This window comes from Syzygium oleosum, unplaced genomic scaffold (assembly GCF_021117445.2).
Source record: "Syzygium oleosum isolate NSW1041296 unplaced genomic scaffold, Sole_v2.1 Sole_v2.02, whole genome shotgun sequence".
Classification (NCBI taxonomy): Eukaryota; Viridiplantae; Streptophyta; class Magnoliopsida; order Myrtales; family Myrtaceae; genus Syzygium; species Syzygium oleosum.
In genome coordinates, this window is record NW_026607486.1 from 6993423 (window position 1) to 7005406 (window position 11984).

General features: G+C 39.0%; 1 protein-coding gene and 1 long non-coding RNA gene across 2 annotated transcripts; one reads left to right on the plus strand and one right to left on the minus strand.

The window, feature by feature from the left end:
* Positions 1–1998: 1998 nt before the first annotated feature.
* On the plus strand, positions 1999–3744 carry LOC130137519 (uncharacterized). The gene is made up of 2 exons (XR_008815938.1): positions 1999–2204; positions 2668–3744. It is a non-coding gene; the product is annotated as an uncharacterized LOC130137519 (long non-coding RNA).
* Positions 2753–8500, minus strand: LOC115688525 (uncharacterized). Its single transcript, XM_030614355.2, has 4 exons — positions 7851–8500; positions 5483–5572; positions 4746–4813; positions 2753–3086 (listed from the first exon to the last, which is right to left on the minus strand). Exons 1-4 carry the CDS (start codon positions 8460–8462, stop codon positions 2948–2950), a joined length of 909 nt encoding a protein of 302 aa, XP_030470215.1. The 5' UTR covers positions 8463–8500; the 3' UTR covers positions 2753–2947.
* Positions 8501–11984: the final 3484 nt, after the last annotated feature.

Below are 11984 nucleotides of genomic sequence, written 5' to 3' on the forward strand. Positions count from 1 at the left end.
TTTTTCTCTGCACACAAATCCTTTATCTCAAACTCACCGTTCATATGTCATTTCAAATTATTAATATCAGACAAATTCTTTGTAGCGTTTAATAAATCATCAACATACAATAACAAATATTAGCGGCCATCATCATTTAACCTCTTATAGTAAACACAACTATCATTTTCACTCTTAATATATTGCTGACAGGTTACAAAGGAGTCAAACCACTAGTTCCACAATTTAAGATGCATTTTTAGGCCATACCATAGGACAACAAACTCTTTGGTTGTTGCCCGTATATCTGCTCTTCTAGCTTCTCCAACCTTATGTTTTCTGATGTAGCTACCCCCAAAAAGTGCCGCGAGTTAGGTTTGACCAAAAGGTACATTCTTGCCGTGTGAATGACATGGCTACCCATCGTGTTTTGGCTAGACCTGGTTGCTCCTGAACGAGGACTGCCCTACTTGTTTCTTGAGGAACCACTTGCAGCCCATTATGTTTTGGCCTTCATTGGTCAACCAATTCCCATCTCTGATTATTGCTGAATCGATTCTCTCTCTGCCATAGCAGCGTTGCACAGTTGCACCTCCAATGTTGACACCACCTCTTGATATCAAAGTGGGCTCCTTGTCGTCTAATGCAAAAATAGAAACGAAGTGCAATACATTGATAATAAGAATTCCTTATGATCCACCTATCTGTTTGTTCTCTCTATTTGTGGCTATGGTGTACGCCGTGTCCGTGAGCTTTTACATCACTTCTGTGAGTTGCGCCACCCCAATAATGTCATTCTTAACTATCGGCTGGCCAGTACCCTCTTCGATACTAGAGTACTCAGCTCCAATACTAGAAATCTGGATGAGTTTCACCATTCCGACTTCTACAGCATGCCACATTTTGATTCACATGGTATTTGTTGAGATCATCATGCTCTTGTAACTTCAACCTCTTAGAAGGGGCAATTGCCCACTGACTATTTACTTAGCACCCTAAACTTGGCACACTCAAATTTACATAATATGTAAAATCGCATATTCGACTTTCGGTTGTCTCTATCTCCTATCCCAATCACCGGAGGACTTTTCAACTAGAGCATCCTAATATATGGGTAGACTTGAGCATGTTCCTCCACGAATTGATCAAACACATGTAATAAGTGATTAATCACACCTAAAAACACTTCCAAAACATATTCGACAAATCTCATTGTCAGTGTTAAGCTCATCACATGTGACAAAGCTCGATGTCGAGTGCCAAGCTCTACCTCGCCAGAAGTTATAGATCTCGTCTTGCAGTTGAGATCATGACGGTGATGGCCAGCTCTTAGTGGGGTCTTTGACAGCGGAACCGGGACCTCGTCAAGATCTGGTCAGCGCTTTGTGTGTCGTGGAGAGAGAGAGAGAGAGAGAGAGAGAGAGAGAGGTGGGTAATAGTTAAGGTTTGGGATGCCTGGAAGTTCAAATAATAGAGACATGGGTCAACATCCCGTGAATGGGATAGGTAAATTGAGACACAAACAGTATAAATAATTCTCATCCATCAAAGAGAGATCTCAACTGATTTCTGCGTGCAAAGCTCTGATGGGCCACTTCAAAGGCCCACTGTCCAAGGGAAGCAAATCTAGTAGCGGATTGGGTCTCTAAGTCCCATAGATAACCGAGGTCTCTAGTTATTGGATCTCTAATCCCCCGAAGATCCTATGGGATTAATATGTTCTGAGGCACCTTTCTCATGTGACAGTGGTATCACTTAAATGGATGAATGAAGCAAGTTTTTCTTCGACCAAAAAAAAAAGAGAGATCTCAACTTTGATTTTTTATACACGTATGTCGTTGATTTATATGTGTCCCTACTTTCGGTTTTTACAAAATCATCGATTTGAAATGTAGATCTCGTTACCCCTGTAATACACAATCTACGCATTGAGCAATTTCACAAAATTATGCAATACTAGCCAGGTATTGATCCATTGAATGGTAAAAGCGAATTAACTATTCCTAAAAAGACGTTTTTGTCTATCCAAACAAATTATCTTGTGCTTGGTTTTATCAATTGGAAAAATGGAGAACCAAATTCGCTTCACCTAATAGAGAGCGATTGAGTGGATGGATGGGGATGTCGTACTTTGGAAATACTTTAAAATTTTCGCTGTGTTTCGAGAAGTATTTCCAATAGCCGTGTAAGTAAATTTCAAAGTCCAGAAAAGATGGGCCTATTAGGTTGTGTTAAATATGTCTTGAATTTTATGTACTTGGTCCGGTTCATCACCCGACCCGACATATTTTTTGTGCGACCCAAAAGTGGAGAAAAAAATTGAGATTTAGTTCGCTTGGCCCAACCCAGAGCAAGTGAACAAATTTCTATGGCGGTCCGCCTAAGCTGGAGCAAGCGAATAAATGTTTCAGGGGGTTCGGGGGCTAAGCCCCCGAGGAAATTTTTGGAGAGCCATATTTATACTGCGGTTAGGTTTTTCCATTGATTAAAAGAGAGATTTTCGTTTTTGGAGAGTTTTGTGAGCCGTGAGGTTTTGGTAAGTCGTTTTTTCGACTTCTGAAAACTGTACTCTCCTTTGATTATAGTGGAATCTTGTTTTGCCTCGCCCGTGGACGTAGATCACCTTGTGATCGAACCACGTAAATCCTTGTGTTCTGTATTTGTTTTTCCGCGTTTGTTTTCTAACAGGCTGGACAAATCATTTTACCCTAATTATCCACCGCTCGTGCGTGCGTCATGCGTTTCATACATTCTTAAATTGGGAGTCAAAAACTTGTTATAATCCACTTGAACAATAATTCGCAATTTTAAAGATAGATACATCATTTTTTTGGTTAACCAAATTTTCAAACTATTCATCTTATCTACGATCTACTATAGCTAATGTGTATATTCCAAGTACTTTATTATAGCCTTTGGTACTCCCAACAAATAATTGATTTTGCATATAATCATGGTTCACTTGTAGCTAAACTCGGGGTGACTTCTCATCGTAGATGGAGGCAAGAATTCTCTTCAAACATCTGTTGTAGACGAAGGGTCGCTCCAACAAAGCAATATGGCCTGCTTTCTCAATGCACTCCAATGTTGCTTTATTTCCCAATTTTCTGCCCAAAAAAAAAAGTAATTGAATAAATCAAATTCAAGCTTGAATTTCGATTGTTTTCTGGAAAAGGAATCAAGTGGAGCGAAAATGTGTCAACTAAGAGTACCATCTGTAACATCAGAAATATTACCGGAAGGGAAAATAAAAATAATTCCTTTAGGTCTATGACGTTTTTTAGCAAGAAATCTTACAATCACACAAAGCATTGTTGGATGAATATCGCGAATTAAATTTAACCATATTGTATATAAATATATTATGTAAAGTATTCTTCTGGATATTAAATGCACCAAATTCAAAGAAATGAGTATTTTCTTTTTCAAATAGAAATTTAAGAGTTTTGTCAAGAAAGTGAAAATCAAAGGAAAATAGACTTTTGGACATTAAATGCACTAAAATTTATTGAATAAATATTTTATTTTTCAAACAAAGATTAAATGTTCTGCTAAGAAAGTGAAAGTTGAAGGGAATCAGACTTTTTGTGGGACATTAAATGCGCTAAATTTAGGTATTACGTAGAAAGAAATATTTTTAAAATGCCTATACATATATATACATATATAATCATATATACATACACAACATCATAGAATCCATTATTATACTCATAGAATTAGGATATGCATTTATTAATTTTAGATTTTAGTAATTAACAAATTTTTAAAAAAACTTTAAAGATGAAACGCAAGAGCACTATTTAGAGGCTTGTTTTGCACAGGTACGTGCAAAAAAGTCAGCCTCACAACCCAAGTTTAAGATAGTTTCACATCCATAATTTGATTCAACATTAGTAACCAAGTTAATTATAGGGTTAATACAACGAAAAACTCCAAACTGATATATTTGTGATAAATTTACCCCAACGAAAACCCCAAACTGGTACATTTATGACAAATTTACTCCAAACTGATACATTTGTGATAAATTTACCCCAACGAAAATCCCAAACTAGTACATCTATGACAAATTTACTCCAAACTAATTTTTTGACATAAAAAACTCCAAATTGGTTCACCTATGATAAATTTACCCCAAACTAATATTTTTACCATAAAAAATCCCAAACTGGTACACTTGTGACAAATTTAACCTGCGTTAGCTTCCGTCAAATTTTACCGTTAAATTTGCTGACATGGATGACACATGGTGATGTGATATGGTGACGTGGCAAGTCCACGTGAAAATTCATAGGGTAAATATCACAAAAAACCCTAAATTGATCCACTAGCGGAGGGTAAATTTCTCAGAATTACCAGTTTGGGGTTTTTGGTGGTCAAAAAATTAGTTTGGAGTAAATTTGTTATATGTGTACCAGTTTGGGGTTTTTTATGATAAAAAAATTAATTTATGATAAATTTATCATAGGTATACCAGTTTGGAGTAGTTTGAGTTGTTCATGGTATTAACCCTTAATTATATTAGTATGTTTATTCAAAACTGCTTGTGTAAAGAAAGATTATTTACGGTTTCACATATATTTAAATCCTTATAGCTAAGGAAAAAATATTTTAGGAATACTCTTCGGGTATTGTCCATAATTAGGTTCAAAAGAGCAAGCAATTACTGAAATAAAACACAATAAAAATTTTACCAAGTGTAAAATGATTAATAATCTACCTGATGAGAAGAAAATATAAAATAAAAAAAAAGATAGACGTACTCTTTTAATTCCTTGGCTAGTCCCACACTGAGGATCTTATCGTCCTCGCCCCAGACCAGATGGACCCTCTGCACAGACGCCAGTCAATTGTCATCAGCATATTTATCAAATAGGTATAGCATAGTATAGTATCAAAGGGGACGACAAAATAAAGATTAATCAAGAATTGAAAAAGAACATTAAGGTTGATTTTACATGTCACATTTAGTCAGTTTGGATCATATAAGGGAAGCTTAGAGTGACATGCGTATTCTGCGCATTTCGGTAATTATACAAAGAGATATTCTATATTATACGAAATCAATTAGTAGTATATACATCAAGAAACAAAGGCTCTCAATTCTCTTTTTTAATTATTTTACGTAACAAAATTTGATGGTTCCACACTTTTCTGGTTTATGATTTGTCCACCATGTCACATGATTAAATGCTGGGTCTCACTATTATAATCCTCATGCGACATGGAATAGGAATGAACTTTCAATATTCTGGTGAATATTTTTTGTTTTTGGGTCCTTTAATTTTCGTTTTTATTGCAAACTATAGCTGTCTTCACAGTACATCACGCATGTATACAAATTTCATCTGTACAAGGAAAGATGTCTACATACGAATACACGTGAGCCATCTCACAACATCATTGTTTTTCATCTGTACAAGGAAAGATGTATACATACGAATACCCTTTTTTTGCTTTAAGTAAAGAAAGAGGAAGCTTCTTCAGATTAAGATTAAACCTGGGAGTATTCTGGCAAAGTGAAGTCCTTATCTGGAATGACCATTGCCTCCAGCAGTTCAGCTCTCTCCTTTCTGTGGTCAAACATGACCTACAATCCAATAATAAAAAAAATTCATACTTCTCAAAAAATAATATAAAATCTCACGTTCATCATGATTTGTTTGAATATACGTAGCCGTCCCACTTCGACAGTTATCTTCAATAGAAAATTGAAGTTATCAAAACATAAATAGTTCTTGTTTAGAGTTTAGACCTAAAGCCTTTTTATTTTGGGCATTTGAGAACACAGATACTTTTCTTGACTTTTAAAAATAGTATTACTTAAACTTTAGGAAAACATAAAAAAAAATTATAATTGAATCCGACATGGATGCAGTCCCTGAAAACTTTTTGGAGCGTACGGATTAGCAGAAATCTATCGGGCAAGATTGTTTTTTCTGTTGCTTATTGAGTAGTAACTTTTGTTACTTCAATGAGTAGTGATTCCTAGGGTTATTTTTGGGTTATTTCTTTTATGTTACTTCAATGCGTAGTAATTCCTAGGGTGAGGCACTATATATATTTATTGCGTTCGGTTAGACATTTAGTTTGCGAGTTTACTATTATCTACATGTTCCCGTGTCAGTTGGTGTTACAAACCAGGAAGATTTTGGAAACAAGATGTCTAGCAACAACGACAGGGGCAACAATCATCTCGCTGGCAAGAATCAGGGAGCATGGGCGCTGTGGAGAGGATTGGCATGGACACGGCTGCTGAAAACTTTCTAGAGCGTTCGGGACCAGCAGAAATCCAACAAGCAGCCCCACCACAATAATTAGCGCAAAGCGAATTAGAACGCTCGTATCATTTTTTCCTTTCTTTAATGAGTAGTCATTTTCGTCACTTCAATGTGCAGTAATTTCTAAGATTTTGTTATTTTCGTGTTATTTCTTTTATGTCACTTCAACATGCAGTAGTACCTTTCGGACCCTATTTATTAGTTACAGTTTGTCAGACCACTCAGTTTTTGCCTCCTGGAAAATATACAGAAAATCAAGAGATTTCCTTTTATGTGTCTTTTCCGTGTACCTATTTCTTCTATGTCAGATTTTCTATATATCGATATTTGTATAATTTGAAAAGAGCTGCAAGATTTAAAAAATAAGTAACTTGAAGAAATTTTGAGGGATAACTATACAAATAATTTTTAAATTTTGATTAAATATGTAATGTGATTCCTCAATTTTTAGTTTGCTTAATGTGATCACTGAACTTTAATTCAATGTGTAATATGAACATGTATCAAAAGCCTGGCTAGAGTTTTAGCGGAAAGTGAACATGTATCAAAAGTTCAAAAATCATATTACATATTGAGTTAAAATTTATAAATTATTTATATCATTTTTTCAAATTTTAAAGATGGAAAAAGAGTTGAGGGAGAGGATGCTGTCAAATGTGACGAGTGCAATGTGACTGTGGGACGATGGCAATTCTGTGACTGGAGATCGATTAGGATTGGGTAAGAAGAGAGAAGGATAACCATAGTAAGGTGACTTTGGGTCGTTGTCCAACATGGATATACTTGTCTATTTCTTATTGGATGGTCAGAGGGACCCTCTATCGTTCACGGTGCCAAGCCTATCTAGAGTTTTAGCGGTCAATAACATAAAATCGTGCAACTACAGTGATCTATAGAGTACAACTTTTGGATTTACTTGAAAACTTTCCCTTCAAATAGTTATACAAGCAAACGGTACTCCCTCCATAGAATTTTGATATCTCACATACTAATCAAAGTCTAGTGGCGAAACAAAGCGACCGATAACGCACTCAGGCGCACATACCCACAGTCTTAATTGTAGAGAAAAATTTCTTTTCATATTTTCTAAATATGTCAAAAGCTATAATGCAAAAAATAAAAATGGAAATAGTAAAATGCTCCTGAAACATATTTTTATGATGGATTTTGAAGCTTGGAACGACTACACAATAGCTTTCCAGATTAATAGTATGGACCTCGTAACTCTTCTTGGATCAATAATCATGGCCGTTATCTCATGCTCTACACTAACTTTTGTCCAAATTCGCCTATTAGATTTATATATGTCTGAACGCTCTAGAAAGACATCACTAATTATGTTCGCATTCTTCAGTAGAATTTCTCGTTTCCTGGATTGCAATCACTCAAAATATATCGAGGAAACGAGTCCATACAAGGTCTTTTATAAACAAATTACATCAATTTTTACATGTTGAAGTGGTGAGATACTAAAACTTGAAAAAATTTACACAACAAACTCCTCTGAACTTGGGATTCTAGGCATCATTCAGTAGAATTTCTCGTTCGTGTGCATGAGTTACTTAGAAGAGTTTATAGAGCTCATACCTCTAAACCGTCCTTGAAAACACGAATAGGGATTCTAGGCAACTCGTAGCTCCCAACTTCAAACATCTTCTTCACACAATTTGCTGAATTAGGCAACAAAAACTCCGACCATGTCGGAAACCCCATTTTCCCCAAGCACTCCTTGCTCATCGACTCCGTCAGCGCTGGTACTGAACATGTCGCCACCACCGACTCCACCAGCTCAGGCCACGACTCGGCCAACTTGAATGCCATCGTTCCGCCGTAGCTGAACCCCACCACTGTGCACCGCCGCAACCCAAGTGCTGCCAGCCCCTTCGCCAAGCACTCGGTGTGGAAGTCCACCGTACGGCGGCTATTGCTTGTTGTGGAGCCGCCGAAGAAGAGGAGGTCCGGCACGTAGACGTCGTACTTCCTCGCCAGTGCGAGGGCCTGGAACTGCCATGTCAGCATGCCGTCGCCCACGAAGCCGTGAAGGAAGACGACGGCATTCTTGTTGTTGTTTCGGGGTCGGGTTGGAGCCCAGAAATTCATGATGGTTCCGGGTTCGATCTCGATCTTTTGAGGTGTCACTCCGGCGAGCTTCATTGCCGCTCGCAACAAGGGCTTGTAGAGCTTGATTGTGTTCACCATTCTCTCTATCTCTCTCGATCTTTGTTTTTGCGTGTACTTATATTGACCAGGGTCCGGTTTCACTTCGTCTCTTTTAACCGACAAATTTGTCAAACTTGTTAACATGCTAAAAACAAGGGCGGCGTTTGTCCATTTCCTTTTCGACATTTTTATCATGTGGAGGAGTTCTCTTAAATAAGCCACGCGTAATTGAAGTGACGCATATCAAAATATAGGTCTGTGATCCATCAATCGATTCCTGCACGTGTTTATCGAGACGGGAAATGGAGAAACTCATCGAGATTTCTTTCATTAAGAAGTTGAATATGCTTCGCGGGGTGAAAAAATAGAGTTGAATATATAATCAATATTTTAAATTATAACTATCCGTATCGATGGTGATAGATTGAGTTCATGTAACAAATAAGTTACACAGATTGCGTAAAAATGGTATTGGTACGCTCAAGAAGAATGACGGCTGCCCTGAATGACTCAAGGAAAGCTTCTTCTGCTTCTTCTCATTAGGTTGTGCAACACAACAATTTTTGCTAACACACTTTGAAGGTTATTTGATGACATTATTTCTCCTTTTCAAAGCAGCTTCATTGCTTAATGTCACCGTTGTGCAAGAAATGACTCCTTGTATTGAATAATATGCGCGGTATGTCAGGTTTAATGATTGTAAAATTTGATCTGTCCTGGGCTTATGATAGGTTAGAATGGGGTTCTACCCTAGATGTGCGTACCTTCTTCAATCTCCCTGAGTCTTGGAATAAACTCGCTATTTGGGAAAAGTAACATAAAAGTCTTAAATCTTTTGCATTGGTGCCAATTAAGTCATAAACCTTTTTTTAGTACTAATTGAGTCATAAACCTTTTGTCTTTGTGCCAATTCAGTCCTTCCGGCTAATTTTGATCGGATTTTACTGACGTGGATGCCGGCTGGCCTCTGTGGCATGGCCGACGCTGACGTGGATAATTTTTAATAATATTTTAATATTTTTTGAATTTTATTTTTATTTTTCTGATTTTTTTTTTCCTCTTCTCCCTCCTTACTCCAGCTAGTCGTCGGACCGGCGATCGGCAAGAGGCCAGAGACCAGAGGCCGACCACCAGCGAGGCTCGCCCTTGCCGGATGGTCGCGAGGGCGGCCTTGTCGGCCATTAGCGACGCTCACCCTTGCTAGCGACGGTGAAGGCAAGCCTTGCCTAGCCACTGGCGAGGGCGGCCAGCCATGGGCGAGGCTCGCCTTTGCCGTCGCTGGCGAGGGCGAGCGTCGCTCATGGCCGGTGAGGCCACCCTCGCCGAATCTAGCGAGGTTGAGCGTCGCCCATGGCCGGCCGCCCTCGCTAGCGATTGGGCGAGGCTCGACCTTGCTGATTCGGCGAGGCCGGGCCTCGCCCAGCCATGCTGAGGCTTGCCTTCGCCGTCGCTGGAGAGGGCGAGCGTCACCCATGGCCGGCCGCCCTTGCCGAATCTGGTGAGGTCGAGCCTCGCCCATGGCCGGCTGCCCTCGCTAGTGGCTGGGCGAGGCCCAACCTTGCCGGATCCGGCAGGGCTCGCCTTCGCCGTTGCTGGCGAGGGAGAGCATCGTCCATGGTCGACCGCCCTTGCCAGTGGCTGGGCGAGGCTTGCCTTCGCCGACACTGGCGAGGGCGAGCGTCGCCCATGGCTAGCGAGGCCACCCTCGCGGCCATCTAGAGAGGGCGAGCCTCTCCGGTGGCTGACCTCTGGTCTCTGGTCTCTGGCTAGTCGCCGAACCGGCGACCAGCTGGAGTAAGGAGGGAGAAGAGGGAAAAAAAAAAGAAAAAGAAAATTTAAAAATTTTAAAAATAAAAAAAATTAAAATATTATTAAAAATTATCCGCGTCAGCGCTGTAGGTGCCACGTAGGCCAGCCGGCATTCACGTTAGTAAAATCCAGTCAAAATTAGTCTAAAGGATTGAATTAGCATTATATCAAAAGGTTTATGACTCAATTGGCACAAATGCAAAAGGTTTAGGATTTTTCTAACATTTTTCCCCTCATTATTTTATGCATTTCTTCGACCACGACCTCCATTCTTTTTAATGGGGGGAGGGACTCAATTAGGGTGCTTTAGTTGAAAAGGCTTCCTTGGGGTAGGAGAATGAGACAACAGAAAGTTTAACATGTGTGATCAAAGGCTTGGGTATTTCGCAAAATTCAGCACGCAATCATCTCTTCAATAAATTTAAGTGACTAATACCATGATCTCGACAATAGTAGGCGAATCAAAATGTTGCCTGCCGAAGAAGGGCCTAATGTGGTATAGTCGAAAGAAATTTCCCAAAGCAAAAGTATTTTGTGGACAAGATCAACATCAACAACAACATGCTACACAGTCTTCAAAAATACAATCGTCGGCAATCGGTGAAACAATATCTTTTTTCCATAAACAACTTAAATTTCAAAATAGAATTTCGAATGTCATTTGGGCAAAGTTTCACGAGCTGCAAGATAGAAAGGATTCCAAGTTTGTGGAGCTCTTCGAATTGATTGAGATATTCCAAGTACATGTGAGGCCATGTTTCTTACCCATGAAGTCCTCCACATAAATAGCCACATGTCTTTCGGATTCATGCGTTGATGATCTTTCTGCGATTCATGTTGCTCGTTGTGATAAGAACATGTAGTACAAAACTATAAGGGTGGTCCCATGTATGCACTGATATGTTTCTCAAACATGTTTAAAGAAAGGACAAACTATTACTATTTCTGCATAGTGGTGGGCCCAGTAAGCAACCAAGAAAGATTGAATTGGTTTTTCTTGTAAACAAACTAATTTTGCAGAACCAACTCCTCCGTAAAATTCTGCTTCTACGAGCAAGTGAACTAGTAAATGAAAGTGCAGAAAATAAAAAGTTTAGGGTAAGAGAAACTACAGCACGATTTACATAGGTTCGGCTTAAGAAGCATACATTCTCTCTTCCAGCTCTAATAGTTCAATTAGACTGGATTTCACTATTTTAGCAAAATAACAAATACCGCTTTGTTACAAGCATAGAACCTTCTACCACGCCAAAACAGACTTCGTCTATAGCTACCCACTATAGAAACCGGCCACTATTACATCCCGTCCAATGGCTTCTCTGACACCCTGTATATAGCACAGTAGACACACTCCCCAATTATGAACTACGCCTGTAATTATTTATAAAGGGCCCCCTGCTCACTTTGTCTACTCTCAAGACAATGTCTTTCTTTAATTATAATGACGTCTCTTGTGTATCTACAAATGGGTTGTACTCTTCCACTAACATTAGGATCAACTCTCAATTGGCTATAATGCAACAGCAAAGAGACAGGTTCAAGAATAGCGGAAAATGCCTCAATTTCTCCTGTTCTCAAGCACTCGCAATTAGCTTTGTTCTACTCGAGTTTTGGTCTTCTTATAGGCCTCTCCAATCTTGCTAGTTGATCGGATTTTCTGTATAAGGCAGGTTTTGTTCAATCTTTTCGTCAATCTCCAGATGGCAGCGTCAGTATGCTACTTCCAAGCTTGATTCTACAAGTTGTTTCTAC

Coding starts and splice junctions, on each gene's coding strand:
- LOC115688525 (XM_030614355.2), bottom strand. CDS start 8,462: ATGGTGAACACAATCAAGCTCTACAAGCCCTTGTTGCGAGCGGCAATG. Junction 4,814..5,482: donor CTTTGCCAGAATACTCCCAG/GTTTAATCTTAA, acceptor GCGTCTGTGCAG/AGGGTCCATCTGGTCTGGGG. Junction 3,087..4,745: donor CTAGCCAAGGAATTAAAAGA/GTACGTCTATCT, acceptor TTTTTTGGGCAG/AAAATTGGGAAATAAAGCAA.